Source organism: Vanrija pseudolonga, chromosome 2 (genome assembly GCF_020906515.1).
Source record: "Vanrija pseudolonga chromosome 2, complete sequence".
Taxonomy (NCBI): Eukaryota; Fungi; Basidiomycota; class Tremellomycetes; order Trichosporonales; family Trichosporonaceae; genus Vanrija; species Vanrija pseudolonga.
The window spans coordinates 1,952,216-1,968,178 of NC_085850.1; the positions used below are offsets into that span (position 1 = coordinate 1,952,216).

The window sequence follows — 15,963 nt, forward strand, 5'->3', positions numbered from 1 at the left end:
GGTGGTGGATGCACGACTAGGATGATGCTGATGTGGGTAGTGTGTGTTGTGATGTGGGATGTGTAGTGTTGCCTAGTAGTTGTTTAGTACGCGCGCCAGGTGTGTGTTGCACACAGGGAATGGGGAGTCGACCAGGCGCGCGCGCGTCAATCCGTCTAGTGCGTGCAAGTCGGCCGTTCGGGGGTGCGTGTCGCTGCTGCTGCTGCTGGCTCGCTCGCGTTGGATCTGCACGGTTTGAATGATGCTAGCTACAAAGAAGACGACGACGACGACAACGACGGCTAGATGGATGCATCAGAGGGATGGACGGGGCTGGCGGTATGGGCATGGCATTGGCAGTCTGCTGCTCTTCCTACGTCCCAGTCAAGGCGAGGCAGGACGGCCAGGACACGCACCACGCAGCACCAGCAGCAGCAGCAGCTATTGCGGCCCGGTGGGTGGGTGGTGGGTGGGTATTGCTGGCTCTCAACCTTGACCAGCACCAGCACCAGCAGCGGCAGCAGCAGCTCCCCTCGTTCTCCACTCTGCGCGTGCGCGCTCCTGTTGCTCGTAATAGGCTTTACAGGACGGACGCGCATGCCCCCAGTTACTCCTTGCCTCGTCCCCTACGGTTTTACACCTAAACCGTCGCGATGATGCCCTCTTTGCCTTCCTCCTCCTCCTCCTCCTCCTCCTCCTCGGCGCAGCCCTCCCTCTGCCGCCGTGCCCTCTCCTTGTCTCCCGGCATTGCCTTGGCTGGCTGTTCCCTAATACAAAGTCACCACGCCAGGACGAGAATGCGACTACCATCGTTTCCATGCCGCCTCGCTCGCCGCCTGAGTCGCCCCCCCAAAGCCCACGGCCGGAGGCAAGGTCATATGGTCGGTCGGTCCCTGACTCGACCGCTTTTTTCCCTGGACCCAGGCGCGAGGCGCGAGGCGCGCAGGCGGCGTGGCGCGGCGTCGTCGCGTCGTCGTCGCCTGGCCTGGTGTCGCCTCGTCGCCTCGTCGTAGTAGTCGACTCTCTTCAGTCTCTCCTCTCCTCTTCTCCCCCTCTCACCTTACACCACCTCGTTCACGTGCCTGGATCTTGGTGTTCCGCCCCCGTTTTGCAGTGCCACCCACCCAGCTGGCGCATCATCCCAGAACAGAAATTTGTCTCCATCCAGAGTGGATGGACCCTTAGCCTTCCCGCAGGCCACCGCTGCTGCCACCACGGCCACCACCACGGCGCGGGCTTGCTACACTCATCCCACCCCCCACTTGCCCACACAGTCACAGTCAGAGTCAGTCGCCGTCAGCCTGACACCAAGACAAAGGTCAGTCACACGTACCAGGCTGGCTCCCGAACCTCCCCCCCCCACGTCATAGCAGCTACCACCACCAGCACAACGCTCACTGCAACGGGTACTCACTTCACACAAAGTCTGCATGCCCCCGCCGCCGTCTCTCACTATCATAAGCGTAACCTAACTGCCGCGTGCCGCTCATACGGGACCATGCCCACCTCGCCGTCTTGGCGACCGGCCATGACATATCTCCGTCGATCCCATCCTTGCTTGGTGATGGCCCGGCCCCGTCTGTGCTCTGGTTACTACTACAGTACCTCAGCCCTGGATGACACGCGCCGTAGCCGCCACGCGTAGGCCCAGAGGGACCACCTTGTGGTCGTACATGTGTTGAATCGCCCGACCCGACATCATGACAACGTCCTGTTTCACCGCGGCACAGTATGGTCAGTAACGCCAACCCTAATGGTCGTGTGCAGTGCAGCGTACCCCGTGAGACAGTGCGAAGTTGAGGACGGGCAGTGGGCGCCGCAGCGGTTCCTTGGAACTGGTGGCAGCAGAGGCGGAGGCGGAGGCGGGGGCGGCGGCTTTGTTACGCGCAGTCTTGCGGCGAAATGACATGGTTGCTGGTGAGCCCAAAGACAAGGCCGCCACGACTGGTCCGAGGCCTGCGAGCTAAGCAACATTGCACGGCTACACCCCGCCCTCACCAGGCTCGCTGTCGTCGTGCCAGTTCATTTTCTGGCCCTCACGATACATGACACTGAGGATCTCGTTAAAGTCGACGCGTTCGCCCAGAACACTCGCGACGCGTTCCCGGATTCTCGTCATCAGTGTGGCAACCAGCAGCCAACTTTCTCAAACTCACAGCTGTAGTGCGTCCATGACGCTCGGTGGCGACTCGGCAAACGTATAGCTCAGCGTCTCAACGATGTACTTGTAGCTCGCGCCAGAGTTGATCGCAAACTGCTGGGACAGCAGGCCGCCCTTGACCGTGTTGGACTTGAGCTCGCGGCGTTCGAACAGTGGCGCGCAGGGCACGTCGACCGCAGCGCGCTGGTACGCCTCCCATATGGCGTCGGCGGCGTGCGACGAGTCATGCAGGATATGGTACACGGTGCCGCTGGGGGTCAGCAGGCACTTGTATGCGCACTCACGCTCTGGGCAACGTGTATGCCACAACGGTCGCTGGCGGGTTGGACAAGCGGCGGAGCGACATCACAATCCCAGGCGAGCAGTCGTCCGCCTCGCCGAGGATGTCAAGCCGCGGCGGCAGCCCAGAGGCCGTCACGATTGCCCCGGCGTCGCTCAGCCGGTTGCCGCACGCGCGGCACTCCCACCGCTCCCAGCGGTATCGGCAGTTGGCGCGCCCACAAGCAGTGCAGACCCAGCCTGGTGTCAGTCAGCGCGCACGCGCACGCCACGACGTACCCTTCCACAGCGTGCGCGAGCCCGACTGTGCGTCGTCAGACTCGCCAGTCTCGGCCCCGCTCGGCGCTGGCGGCACGACGCTGAAAGGCACACTTCTGCGGTGTGGAGGTGTTGCCGCGGGCTGCAGGAAACCCGGGTCAAAGGTCAGCGCCATGCCGAACGGGATGGGGAAGAGGCCGCGCGGCGTGGACAGCATCCAGAACTGCTTGCACGCAGGCTGCACGCAGATCCAGCCCTCGGCGTACAGGCGCGGGCTGTGCGTCTTGCACGTAGGACATGTGGCGCCGGCGAAAAGCAGCCTGGTGTCAGCGGAGCCGAGGGGAGACTCACTCTGCCGCCTGCGTGTCGCGAAACGGGTACGCATTGGCAAGGGTGTGCTCGCCAGGGCGGTAGACGCCCCGCAGCGGTGACTCGTACGGCCCGCTATTCGGCCGCTGCCGCTCGAGGTCGACGTAGTGGTTGCTCACGCTGCCACCAGCCCATAGCTGTAGCTGGACGAGCTGCTCTTCCGGTGGTGGGAGGGTGATGTCCGCCTCCGAGTCGGGCGGGGTGGGAAGGAAGGGTCGTGTGGGGTGGTGCTTGGGTGTCGGCATAGGCGACGGCGGTGCGCTGGAGAGGACGCTGCTCTCGGGGCTGGGAGGTGCGGTCGGGGCCGGGGCCGAGGGCACCGTGTCTGGGCATGGTTTCTCAACAGCGCTTGTTGGAGGAGGAGGGAGTGGCGGAGGGTCTGGCTGACAGCTCGTGGCACCACTTGCCGCACCTGTCGGCGTAGCGACCTGCTCCCGCTCCCACCACGGCGTCCCCTGCGAGTCAACCCAGTCGAAGCGGACCTTGAGGCGGCGGAAGAACCCATGGCCGCCACTTTCGGGGTCACACGGCGCCGCCTCAAACCACACACCGGAGACCCAGTACCTCGGCGGTGTCAGCTCGCCTACACCACCCACAAGGCGCACTCACCACCCGAGCACGGCGTACGTGCACCCCAGCGTCCACGGCAGCAGCGCGTACTCGGCGCCAGCAAGCAGAACGACCGGCGCGTGGCTAGCGCTCGCGCGCATGAGCGTGGCGATACGGTCTGATTTGGCGCTGTGGTCGGACAGCAGGCAGGACACGGGCTCGCCCCGCGTGTCGAGCGTGCGCGTGCTCTGGCCCCCGCCGTGGGAGATGATCACGCGCCCGCCAGCAGCCCACACGTCGCGCGGCGCAGGAAACCCGTCGAGCAGGTACCCGTACGCGACCTGCTTGGACATGTACATGCCCGACTGGAATGCGCGGTAGTATGGCAGGGCCTCGCAGAGCTCCTGGCGGGTCTGTGCCCAGACGGGCGGTCGGGGGCGAGCCATCGCTATCGTTGCTGTCGTCTGCCGTTCCGGCCGGGGTGGCACGTGTGCACGCGGCAGGTCCGCGACGAGGCGTAGTACCGCCGTGAAGGTGCTCGACAGGATACCGCCCCCCGGCGGTGGTCTGGGTCTTGGTCTGGGTCTTGCCGGCCGTATCACTGCCACGGAACCCGTCGCGGAGATCGCCACATCCTCGGGCTCCGCCTTGACCTTCACATTCTTGCGCTTGGTTTTAGGCTGTGGCGCGAGCAGCCCGAGCTTGACCAACAGGTTGTCGTTGATCGTGCGGTAGTGCCGTGTCGGCGGGGCGCGCTTCTTCTCTATCGCAAGGGGCAGCGACGGGGCGGGAGACGCAGCGGCTTTGGCGGTGGCCTTAGAGGCCTTGCGCTGGGACTTGACGGCCTTGGTCTTTGACTCTGGCGCCGCGGAGCCCTCTGCCTCTGGTGTCGGGTCTGGATCGAAGTCGATGTCGCTGTCGGCATCGGACACGCACCGCTTGCGCTTGGTCTTGGTGCCGTCGGCAGCTCGCCTTGCTGACCGTTCGACCTTGTCCTTGCTCTTGGACTTCTTCTTGTCCGCCTTCCTCTCGGCCTTGGCTGCCTTGTTGTCCTTCTTGCGCTTTTCGCAATCCTTCTCGCCGTCGTCGGCCTTCATCTTCTCCTCCTTGACCCGCTCCTTCTCCTTCCCTTTGTCCTCCCTACTCCTCCTCCTCTCCTTTTTGCTCTTCTTCCCATCAACTCCCGCCTCAATCTTGATCTTCTTCTCAGCGCCCCCGTCCCCCCTCCTGTTCTTCCGCTTCGCGCCCCCGTCGATCCTGCCGATCCTCTCAATGCTGCGCATTAGCGCCCAGACGCGTACTCGCCCCACCTCGTGTCCGTGTCAACGTGTCTCGAGGGCAAACGCCCACCCTGCGCGCGCACCATGTCCTCGGCGCGCTCGAGACCGCCCCGCGCGCCGCCATACGCAGCCCAGAGAACGCGCGCGCGGAACAGCCTATCGTCGCGGGTCACCCTTGGCCCTGGGGCAGCGCCGTACACGAGCGCGTGGAATTCTGCTTCCAGTGCCGCCTGGAGCGTCAGCGTCAGCACGCGTGCGATACCCAGCCCACCTCGTGCGCCGCGTCCGGGCCGGCTAGCGCCCCCTCGATCATGTCGGCGCAGATGTCCGCCCAGAGGTCGGGCGAGACGGCCTGCCGGTGGCCCCGTAGCTCGAAGGCTGCCTTGAGCGCCGGGGAAACAAACCGCTCCTGCAGGCAGGGCTGGAGGGGCATGGTGGCTGCGTTAGTGGTGAGGTGGACAGAGTCGTCAAGGCAGATGAGACAGCAAAGGCGTTATCGTCGCTCGCTGCATGCCGTGCACATAGCCGATCGCGCAAGTCTACGAGTGACGACGCGGGGCTCCACAAACAACAAACCAAAGGTGACATCTACGGCGCTGCGCCGACCGACAACATGCATACTACGGATAGGGACGAGGACGAGCAAAGGACATATGCACATGTTCTAGAAGCCCTGCTCGGCCAGGAAATTAGACTGGGGCGTCAGTTTAGCCCGCCCGCGCCACGGGCACTCACGATCTCCAGGTAGAACGTCGCGGGCTTGAAAGTGATTGGGTTGCCTGACCAGTCGGACAGGATGTAGCGCACCTGGTTGACCCAGCCCACCCTGGCAAGTTAGCAACTGCACGAGATCATCCACACCTACAGGTCCAGATGGTTGACGCCGTTCAGCGTACCGCGGTACTCGCCCCACCGCGCCGAGTGGACCGACACCATGCCGTCGTTCGGGCCCTCCTTTGCCATGATGACACTGTGCGGCCAGCGGAACGTGTCAAACAGGCCCGGTTCAAAGCTCGCACCCCACGAGTAGTACATGACGTTGGGGTCATCCACCACTTGCGTGTTGAACTCTTTCATTGCGTTGGTACGCAGTGCTGCGAACGCCGCGCCATCGCCCTGGTTTGGGAGCTGGAGCGATTCCATCATCCCAATCAGCTGCGGGAGGCGCTCGCGCCCAATGACATCGTCGATAACGTAGTCTGCGAATGGGGAGCCGCGGTGTGGGGTCGAGATGGTGGTGAGTGAGGCGACTTGGAAACGGTGCGGGTTGATCATGGAGATGAGATAGCGGCAGTCGAGGCCGCCCTGACGATGTGAGCAAATACAATCGCGCATTACACCTACCATGCTGTGCCCGATGAGGTTGACCGTCCGCCCAGTGTACTTCTCCGCAATCAAGTCGTTGAGGGTCGCTGCACGCTCCGCGATCGACGATGTTGCAGGCACACGACAGATGAGCACCTCGACGCCGTTCGCTTCAAGCACCTCACGGATGCCGCGCCAGTGGGAGATTTGGAGTGGCGTGAAGCCCGCGGGCCCGAGGATGTCGAACCCAAGAAGACCGTGGCAGAAGATGAGGGGGTCCTTTGGCGTCTTGTACTTGAGCTGGTGCTTCTTCTGCTCCTCGGCGACTGTGCCTGCCTGGTCCTCCTCACTGAGCATCGGGTCGACCTGGTCCTTGTTCTTGTTCCACCATCCGGGTTTCCATGACGTCCAGTCGATACTGGACGATGCAGTGGTGCTCAGGTCGCGCTTCTGACCCGAAATCTCGCCCGACGACCGTGACCCTTTCAATATTGGCGGCAGTGGTGGCAACTTTGGCAGGGCGAGTCCGCCCATGAGGGGGAACGACGGACCGGGCCGCTCCAACGTCGGAGACGTCGGCTGGCGGTTCAGATCTGTGATGGTCCGCTGGATGTGCAGGCTGGGTAACGACGCATCCGACATGACGCTACTTCTTCGCCTCCTTCGGCTCGGCGACTGGTCCAGCGGTAAGCCGGTCGTCGGATCGAGGTCAGGGAACGCGTGCTCGATGCTCGCGGCTATCAAGTCCCTGTTGGAGAGCCGCTCCCCCGTCGGCGATGACGACAACGCCCCAGTGGTGAACGTTCCAGTCGCAGTCGTGAACGACACCGATCTCTGGCGCTGATTCGAGCTGCTGCTCTGGCCCACATGATAGCTGACTGAGCGCTGCTGGTGTCTCGGCGGTGTGTCCTCTGCGCTAGCGTAAGTCAAACTCGCCGTCGGCAGCGTCGCTCGCGTGAGCTGGGATACGAGACGCGGCCGCAGCGCCGGGCGCAAATGCTGCGGGGGGTGAGGGGCATGGTGTGCCCTTGGTGGCGGGGATATGGGGTCGAGCGAGGGGCTGGGGTTCGACGACGTGGAGTGGCGGAGGTCGGGCGACGACAGGTCTCCCTTACTCGGGGACGAGGCCGGTGTCGGGAGGTCGAGTGACGACCCGAGCGCGTCGCTCAGCATCGACGAGAGCGCCGTGTCCGCATCGCGCGGGACGAGGGGCCGCGCCGGTCCCGGGTCGGCGCGCTGCTTGCCCTTGTCGGCGCGGCGCACGACGTTGGGCGGCGGCGAGGGGCATGGCGAGCCGGGCGTCGCGGACCGCGGAGGCGGCGTCGGGAGCCGCGGGTCCACCACGGGCGGAGGCGACCGGTGTACCATTGCTGCTGCGGGGAGTCTGGCCGCGCGCGCAAGGGAAGGGAGCATGCCCCGGTCGCGCGATTGTAAAGGTGGATGATATGAGTGATGGAAAGTTGGAGTTGTGACTTGTGACCAACGTCATCTCGCCGAGGTGGATTGATCGGAAACTCGCCCGGCCGCCGCGGCCGCACCAGGGGTGGGGTGAGGGGTTTGTTGACATTTCGGCTCGCAACCTCCAGCCTCTCATCACTCTCTCTTCCACCCACCAACATGGCGTCGCCAAACCAGCGGTCGGTACACTTGCCTATATCGCGCCCAGCGCCGATGGGCAAGGTGCCCGACCCGTCCGTCTCGCTGCATCTCGCGTTGGCGTGGCTGCTGATTCGCGCAACGCCGGCAAACGACCAAGGCGTCATCCTCAATATCTACTCCATGTCCTTTGTCGCGGCGATCCTGGATGTGATTGCGCAGGAGGCTTTCGAGGTGGGTAGAGCTTGTACACAAGACGGTGTGCTCATGCCGCAGGTCAACCCCGCACCGGGGACGTACGCGACACTTCGGGCAACGACGGACGCCCTCATCGCCCGCGAGGCCGCGACTGTAGCTCGCACGAACGCCAGGCGGCGCGCTCGTGGACAGGCTGTCTCGGCAGACCAGGAGCAGGCCGAGTTGGAGGAGAGCTGGCTCGGCGCGTTTGTAAGTCGTGTACCCGGGACGACGCTCACCACCAGTCGAGCAATTTTGAGGACATCAACAATGGGTGCTCGTTCATTGACAGTAGGTCCGTTGTCCTTAGCCTCAGCTCACACGCAGCTATTGAGCGCGAAATCCGCAATAGGATAAGCGAGGACAGTGAGGAGACCTTAGAAGGCGTCGAGCCACTGGAGCGCCGCTCGCCCCTCGGCCTCTTCTTCCGCAGCATGCTCGTCTCCCTACGGCGCATGTCGTTTGATGAGACGGCCGTGCTCTCGGCCCAAGTCGCCGAGTGGTGTGGTATCAAGCTCGGCGAGGGGTCACATGTGCCTATTGCCTGGTCACTGCTACGTTCGGCAGCGACGAGCGATCCAAAGTCAAGCCCCGCGCTGTCTTCTGTCATCGAGTGAGTTGATCTGTTTGACGCCGCCGCTGACAGCAGCCACCAAGCGGCGATGGCGTCGGGCGACTACTCGCTCGCTCTGACCTCGCTCATGCGATTCTACGACTACCAGATGCCGTCGTCAGGCCGCGCAATGCACCAGTACGCGCTGCTCAACCTCGCGTCATTCCACTACTCGACTGGCGGGCTCGACTCGGCAGCCCTCGCACTCCGCGACGCTATCCGGCTCGCGCGCTCACAGAACGACCACGTCTGTCTCCAGGAGTGTGTCAGTCTGATGTACCGCCTCAGTATGGAAACCGAGGCGGCCGCATGGCCAGGGCTCGAGGTGCCCAAGGTGCAGAAGGACGCGCTGCCTCCACGCCGGCTGAAGAAGGCAGGTGCGCCTATGGACGAGCTGTGGTCGATCAAGGCGGCTGTGGACCTCGGCGAGCCAATACCTGTCGTCTTTCGGCGCGTGTACGTCGCACTTGGGCAACACCATGCGTCTACTCCACCGCCAAGCGCGGAGAAGAACGAGAACCCGCTGCGTACCGGGCCGAGCGGTCAGCTCAATACGCCAGCGTGGCATGTGGCGCAGGCTGGCCTGTGGTCTCTGCTTGGTGAGTTACACACCGCTTGTCCGTCTAACTCCCCAGGCTCTGACTCCCTGGCCGACACGCACGAGACGATGGCGCTGGCATCGCCTGACCTGGAGAACGAGACACGCATGGCGGTGATCTATGCACGGGCAGAGAGGGTAGGTTTCAACACCTTTGTGCAACCTGCTGACCCCAGGCCGCGTTGAGAGGACAGTTTGACGAGGCTCTTGCGAGCCTACTCGACCTGGGCACAGTGCAGGGCCTAGTTCTTCCAGAGTACCACGTCTGGGCACGCACGGTATGGGCAATCCTGGAGCGCGAGGCACGCCTGCGACAGGATGTGGACGCGCAGGCCATCATCGACGGGTTACGGCCGCCAACTACCTCTGCCGAGCGGCTCGGGCCCGGCGGTCCCCTCCGAGAGCACTTTGACGCGGCGGCGCGCGCCGAGCCATCGACACGCGGCGTCGTGTTCGCGCACGGCGAGGTGACCGATTCTCTGCGGCAAGCGCGCAAGATGCTCGACGCAAACGTCCCGCCACACGTGGCACTCCCGCGCGTGCTGTCCGCGCTGCATCTCGCCTCGGGGCTCGGTCTGTGGCCGCTCTACCGCTCGGGCACAGTGACACTGGGCGAGGTCCTGCTCGCGATGGAGAGCCTAGGCATGGCGGCCAAGGCGGACGCCGAGGTGGCGACCGTGTGGGACGCGCTCGTAGTGAGCGGGGACGATGAGGCTATCGCGCGCGGCGCCTACGTGCGCGCGCGGGCGCATGCCGCCGCTGCACTAGGCGACGAGGGGGAAAGCGAGTCATTCAGCACCAGCGCCGGGCGCGCACTGCAGTATGCGCACACGGCGACAGTGCATGCCGATGCGGTCGGCCTGCGCGCCGTCAAGCGCGGTGCTGCGGCCGTCAAGGCCATGCTCATGGAGCTCGACGGTCAGCAACCCGACATGAGCGCGTGGGCTGCGGCAGACAAGGACCTGCCCCGCCTCAGCGACAAGGTGCGGCGTGCGGGCGAGGTCGTGCGCCTCGTCGGCGTGCGCGTCGCCGAGGGCTGGAGCTAGTTGTACACTGCTGCATAGTTCTATGATGATGCTGTACAAATGATGCGCCGAATCTGATGCCGAGCCTGATGAGTCCAAGATCCCAATGTCCAGTCCTAGTTGTGCACGATGGCGAATAGTCTAAACTCGTGCCGTTTGAGCGGGTCGAGCGTGTCGGCCAGCAGCTCGCATTGTAAGCGGTGGCGGCCGGGCTGTAAGCCAGTCGCGACTTCAGTCACGATGCCCATGTTGCGTTCCTTGATCTCCCACCACCCGTCGAGGCGGCGTCCCTTTGTGCGGTCCTCGTCGACCCAGCAGTGCACCGACCCGAGGCCGTAGTTTGCGCTGCGTTGAAACCCGATGGCGACCGTACCGCCGTCGCTGGAGCCCTCGTTGTGCGCCTTGCGGAAGGTCGACGAGCGGCGCGTGGGCTGCTCCTGCCGGGCCGCAACCTGGTCCTTGAGGCGGAGACGGGTCGGCATCTCGCGGCGCACCGAGGCGGCACGGGTCGCGGTGCCCTCGAAGGCAGAGTACACGTCCAAGGGATCCTCGATGACCTCGTCGTCGTCGTCGTCATGCGTCGCGGGCAGCGGCGCGGAGATGACAAAGTCGAAGACGGCGAGCGCGCCGGGTTTCCGCGCGACGAGGTAATGCTTCTCCATCCACGCCCACGGCTCCCACCCGTGCGAGGACGGGTGGAGGACGAGCCCGCGTACCTGGTCGTTCTCTGGCACGTCGTCCGTGCCCGAGACGCGGTTGTGCAGTTTGGCCGAGTTCATCGAGCGGCAAACGGGCGCGCGCCGCTCAGGCAGCTCGGTCGGGTCAAACGACTGCGTGAGCCATGTATCGGGGATATCGTAGACGTGTTCGAGCGTCTTGCGGAGCCGCGCGGCGCTGAACCGGCCAAAGAGGCCCTTGGGCGTCGACGGGGCGACGAGCGCGAGCTGCGTCGAGAGGTAGTTGATTATCAGGCCAGCGGCGAGGCCGTGTCCCTTGGCCGAGATCTGGACGGCGTGAGCGCGAGTCGCTACGAGGGCATAGGTACTCACGTGCATCAGGTCGACCGGCACGCCACCCCACTCGCGGACCTTGTCGTCGCCGAGCGAGACGTCGCCGCCGGTGCGGAACCAGCGCGGCATCTGGACATCGGGGTCGGCCATGAGGCGCGGGAGGAGGACGTCGCGGATGGACAGCGACGGGATGTCATAGTACGCCAGCACGTCGTTGTGGAGTGCCGACGAGGAGATGAGCTCGTGGAAGAGGGTCGTGAAGGTTCTGAGTCTGTCAGCCGCGCCCGCACCGGCGCCCAAGCCCGCAACTCACTCGATGTTGATGATGGCCGGCGCCGAGTCGAGCTCGAGCACGCTGCGCACCAGCAGCTCGTACTTGGCAATCACGCGCAGGTGGTTGAGGTCGTTGATCCCCAGCTCGACGAGCACGAGGTCGACGTCGGTGGGGATGTGCTCCTCTGCCGCTGTCAGCTGGGCCAAAACACCCGGGACGACGCACTGAAACACCAAGCAAAGTACCCCGCGCCGACGCCCCCCTGGGCGCCGTTGACGAACCGGTTGTTGGGATGCGGGAAGGTCGCGTTCAGCCAGTCGAACACGAGGAAGTGGAGGTTTTCGCGCGAGTAGAGCGTTGTCGCGCCGTGGATCTCGCCTTCCGGCTCGGGCTGGGCACTCTTCGGCGGCGTGAGGCCACGGCCTTTCGACACTGTGGGAGGTCAGCTCGCTCGCTCGCTCGTTGTCCTTGACGCACCAGAGCCGCCGATGGCAGCGACGGTGAACGGCTCCCCGCGCAACGCCTTCTCGAGGAAACGCTGCACGCGCGCGCCGGTACCCGCGTACTGTGTTGCGCGGGCAAGCTCCCACGCGCGCCGGTGTGCCTCTTCCGCCGTGTCGCCCGCCCCAACGCGCGACCACGGCCGCGAGGACAGCTGCGCGACGCGGTCAGCGACGACGCGCAATGCGCCGCCGGTACGCTTGCGTGCTGGGTCGATTCGCGAGCCGACGAGCGTGAGTACCAGGACGAGGAGGAGGAAGAAGGTGCAGTACAGCCGCGTGAAGCGCGGCGACTTGAAGAGGATCATGGCGATGCCGAGTGCGTCGGGTCGGGTCCGGTGTGAGAGATGGGAGGAGGAGCCACTGTTGTCGTCCCCCTGTCGACCCGGTTACCCCTGCCTCTGTCGGTGTGTGTGTGTGCGTGGAATGCAATGGGAGATGCGACGACGACGACGAGTGTCGTTTGGCTAGCGGATCTCGTCCTTTATGGCTTGCTGCTGCCCGCACGAGGGTGGCCTGTCGAAACGGGTCGGCTGGCGGGTTGCCGCTTGGTTATTTGAAGGCACCGCCGGCTCCTGATGGCACCAGTTGGCCGCCGCTGCCTTTTGCTCAGACTGCGGATCTAGTGGCACTTGACCGACCCCTCGCCCATCACACAGACCCCAAGCACCCCGTTTACGATAGCGCATCACTTAGCGACGCAGCTAAATCCAGCATTCCAGTGCCCTATACAGACACCACATGCACCACACAACCACAATCTACAGGCATGCATGAATGATCAGATATCCCACGTGTGTTTACGAGCTCTTGAGCGACACCTCGGAAAGGACACGGAACGCCTCCTTGTATGCGTCCAGCAGCGCCTTGACACGCGTTCGCTCGGTAACGAGCGCCTCGTCCTCGTGCAACAACTCGGCAAACAAGTCGGGCTTGTACAGAGACGTCACCAGCCTCTGCTGAACTGCGTCACGCGAGAAGTTGACCTAGAGGAGGTGTCAGCAACGCAGCCATGAGTGTGTACACAGCCCGTACTTACCAAGAGGTGCATGATGGCCTTGGGGATCAGGTCCTGGATCGTCTGGCGGACAATGCCAAAGTAGGACGCAATCAGCGAGCGGATCAGGTTGGCCTCCATTGATTCTCTTGGCGTCAGGTTGATAAGCTGCTCGGTCTCAAGGTGCTTGCCGAGCGACTTCATGTCGTAAGCAGCGGTACCGGCGTCCAAGCCACTTGGGCCGCCCCCGTTTCGACGGCCCGATCCGAGGTCGGGAAGAATATCCCGAGGAGCGTAGCCCTGTGGGGAAGCGCGGGCGTCGAGCGCCCGGTGGCCGTGGCTCGAGCCCGGTGCCGAGCTCGACTGCACAGGCATGCCTCCGTTCGGTCCGCCAAAGAAGTAGTTGAGGAACGTCTCCTTGGCGTTGTTTGGCGATCCCTGGTGGGTCGTCGGTGCCCCGGGGATGATGTTGGGCTGCGGCGTGGTGGCAGCGCTAGCACCTGTCGACACTGCACGGTTGTGTTTTGTCTTGGGCTCGGCGAGAAGCTTGGCGCCACGCGTCTCCGGAACAGACGTTGTTGATGACCGGTGGTTCAGAGTGCCGTTGGGCGCAACTGAACCAGAGTCCTCCGAAGACGACTCGTCGTCATCAGCAGATCCGGCCAGAGATGGCACCTTTTGAGGGGGTAGGGGCTGGGCACCACCCTGAGCAATGGCGGCGGATCCAGCCTGGAAGTCGGGGTGGTTGGTGTTGATGTAGGCCGCCTGGATGGCGATGAGGCTCGACACGTAGTCGGACGTAGGGCCTAAGCGCTCGCGGAGCAGCTCAGAGATAACCTCGACGAGCTGAGTGTGGAGGCGAGGGAAGCGCTGGAGTTCGGGAGACGTGCAGTTGTGGCAAATCTTCATGAGCTCCTCATAGACAAGCTCGACACACCGCAGACTGGGCGGCTCGAGGAGCTTGATCTGAGGCTTGACAAGGAGGTCAAACGCCACCTCAGGGACAAACATGGAAGGACGAGGGCCGGTCGAGTTGCGAATGGCAGTGCGGATGTCGGCGAGCGTCAGGTTCTCGGTGGGATCGACCGACTGGAGCGCGTGGCCAAAGACATCGTTGAAGATGTAGTAGATACGCGCGCCACCGCAAAGCTCCTTGGTGGAGATGTCAAGCGATGTACCCTCAATCGACGCCACAAAGTCACGGGCAAACTCGGTCATCAACTTGAGGATCAACGAGCCCTGCTAGCGTGTCAGTGTATGACCTTGATCTGCCCTCGTGCACACATACTCTGTGCTGCTCTCCGAGGAACGTGGCGTCACCAAACGCGTTGAGCTCCTGCTGAGTCTGGCCCATGAGCGTGTTGAGGCGCGCCTTCATGTCGGGCAGCTTCTCGCGGATATGGTTCATCAGAACCTGAAACACATGGTCAGTGCACTGACACGGATGCCACGGCCGGGACACGGCTTACAGAGTTGAGCGTTTTGGCGAGGTACTTTGTGCCGCAGCGATGCGAGATGTTCCGGTAAACTGGGTGGTTCTGGAAGAAGTCCTCCTCCTTGCGACGAGCATCGTCCAGCGGCAAGTCGAGGTTGATGTCCTGCTGGGAGCGGTTGACCACACCGATGAAGCCCAGCTTGAGCGGGTAGGTGCGCCCAGTGAGCACATCCAATGCGTTGGTACCAGCGTCCATGAGATCGAGCTTGGTGAGGACACCGAGCGTGCGGAGACCCCTGGGGTCAACGGTACGCGCAAGCTTGAGCGCATCAGAGTTGGCCAGGTCGACGTTGGCGGGCGAGACGGCAAGGATAACGCTGTTTGGCGTCAGCACGAGGTCACGCGCCGCTAAGAAGCTAAAGGGAGGTGGCTTACGCGTTGGGCTTGGTGATGTAGTCGAGCACAAGGTTCTTAATTTGCCGCTCAATGTCGGTGGGCTGGTCTCCAACAGGAACCTTGGTCAGACCAGGCAAGTCGACGAGCGTGAGGTTCAAGACACCCGGTCCGTAGATCTTGAGGTTGATGGGCAGCTTGGAGACGCCCTAGAAAATCATATCAGCAGATGAAACGCAGCGCTACGCCGGCCGTAACACTCACCTTGTTTTGACCCGCGACACGGAAGGTCTCAGCCTCAATCTCCTTGCGGACCTCGTCAAAGTCGGTGAAGCGGCGGTTGATGTGCAGAAACTCGGCGTAGTCGATGCCAGTAGCGCCGCCCATGGACCTGCCTGCGGGCCTGTATGGACCGCCATGGCCGGCAGACAGGTCGGGGAGGTATCCGTCGTGGTCTAGAGTGTCAACACGAGGGGAGCGGCGGACCGAATTGCTGCTGGACGCGGCCGAGAGCTGTCCCGCGGCCGCAGCATTAGACGCACCCGTCGAGCCCGTCGTAGATGACTGGGTGTGAATGAGCTGGAGCACTAGAGGACGGCGGGTGACAATGCCAGAGCCGCGAGGAAGGAAGTCGTGGCCGACGATAGTCTCGAGAACCGACGACTTGCCAGACGACTGCGAGCCGACGACAACAATCTGGGGCAGGTCGACTGCCTCGCCGCCAATGGCGTTGAATGTGTCCTGGAGCTTGTTGACAAGCGCGATCAGGTCCCCGTCCATGATGCTGAGAGTTGGGCTGGGGGGTTGAGGCGCGGCGGCGGCAAGAGGAGATGCGATGTGAGCGAGCGAGATGGTACAGGAGCTACAGCTTGAGGTAGGTTGTGAAGGGTGCGAGCGTGTTTGTTTGCTAGTCTACAGTGGTACTGTCCCTATGCGTGTGTATGTGCGTGTCGAGTGCCAAAAAAAGGGGAGGAGAGACGAGATGAAGGTAAATGGGAGTGTGTCGAGAATGTTTTTTTGATCCAAGGAAGGATGCGACAAACAAGGAGGACGGGGAGGGAGGAAGGGGGGGGGGACGACGACGAGCAAGGGCAGTTGTGCGAGG

At 63.5% G+C, this 15,963-nt stretch overlaps 5 protein-coding genes across 5 annotated transcripts; 1 reads left to right on the top strand and 4 right to left on the bottom strand.

The window, feature by feature from the left end:
- Positions 1-1,585: 1,585 nt before the first annotated feature.
- On the bottom strand, positions 1,586-5,308 carry LOC62_02G002516 (uncharacterized protein; the record flags this gene model as incomplete). The annotated part of the gene is made up of 10 exons (XM_062769026.1): positions 1,586-1,690; positions 1,757-1,935; positions 1,978-2,090; positions 2,136-2,390; positions 2,425-2,659; positions 2,699-2,997; positions 3,029-3,610; positions 3,674-4,870; positions 4,906-5,105; positions 5,147-5,308. 10 exons carry the CDS (start codon positions 5,306-5,308, stop codon positions 1,586-1,588), a joined length of 3,327 nt encoding a protein of 1,108 aa, XP_062625010.1.
- Positions 5,309-5,490: 182 nt separating this feature from the next.
- TGL2_0 (Lipase 2) lies at positions 5,491-7,404 on the bottom strand. The gene is made up of 4 exons (XM_062769027.1): positions 6,220-7,404; positions 5,741-6,180; positions 5,611-5,701; positions 5,491-5,569 (listed from the first exon to the last, which is right to left on the bottom strand). The coding sequence occupies exons 1-4, from the start codon at positions 7,351-7,353 to the stop codon at positions 5,540-5,542; spliced, it is 1,695 nt and encodes a 564-aa protein (XP_062625011.1). The 5' UTR covers positions 7,354-7,404; the 3' UTR covers positions 5,491-5,539.
- A 393-nt stretch (positions 7,405-7,797) lies between these two features.
- Positions 7,798-10,270, top strand: Anapc5 (Anaphase-promoting complex subunit 5; the record flags this gene model as incomplete). Its single annotated transcript, XM_062769028.1, has 7 exons — positions 7,798-8,010; positions 8,053-8,223; positions 8,259-8,304; positions 8,341-8,626; positions 8,663-9,225; positions 9,262-9,362; positions 9,401-10,270. The coding sequence occupies 7 exons, from the start codon at positions 7,798-7,800 to the stop codon at positions 10,268-10,270; spliced, it is 2,250 nt and encodes a 749-aa protein (XP_062625012.1).
- LOC62_02G002519 (uncharacterized protein) lies at positions 10,267-12,535 on the bottom strand. Its single transcript, XM_062769029.1, has 5 exons — positions 12,011-12,535; positions 11,759-11,965; positions 11,573-11,717; positions 11,299-11,524; positions 10,267-11,253 (listed from the first exon to the last, which is right to left on the bottom strand). Exons 1-5 carry the CDS (start codon positions 12,339-12,341, stop codon positions 10,366-10,368), a joined length of 1,797 nt encoding a protein of 598 aa, XP_062625013.1. The 5' UTR covers positions 12,342-12,535; the 3' UTR covers positions 10,267-10,365.
- Positions 12,536-12,767: 232 nt separating this feature from the next.
- Positions 12,768-15,954, bottom strand: DNM1 (Dynamin-related protein DNM1). The gene is made up of 6 exons (XM_062769030.1): positions 15,123-15,954; positions 14,901-15,067; positions 14,500-14,842; positions 14,319-14,444; positions 13,073-14,272; positions 12,768-13,019 (listed from the first exon to the last, which is right to left on the bottom strand). The coding sequence occupies exons 1-6, from the start codon at positions 15,636-15,638 to the stop codon at positions 12,834-12,836; spliced, it is 2,538 nt and encodes an 845-aa protein (XP_062625014.1). The 5' UTR covers positions 15,639-15,954; the 3' UTR covers positions 12,768-12,833.
- Positions 15,955-15,963: the final 9 nt, after the last annotated feature.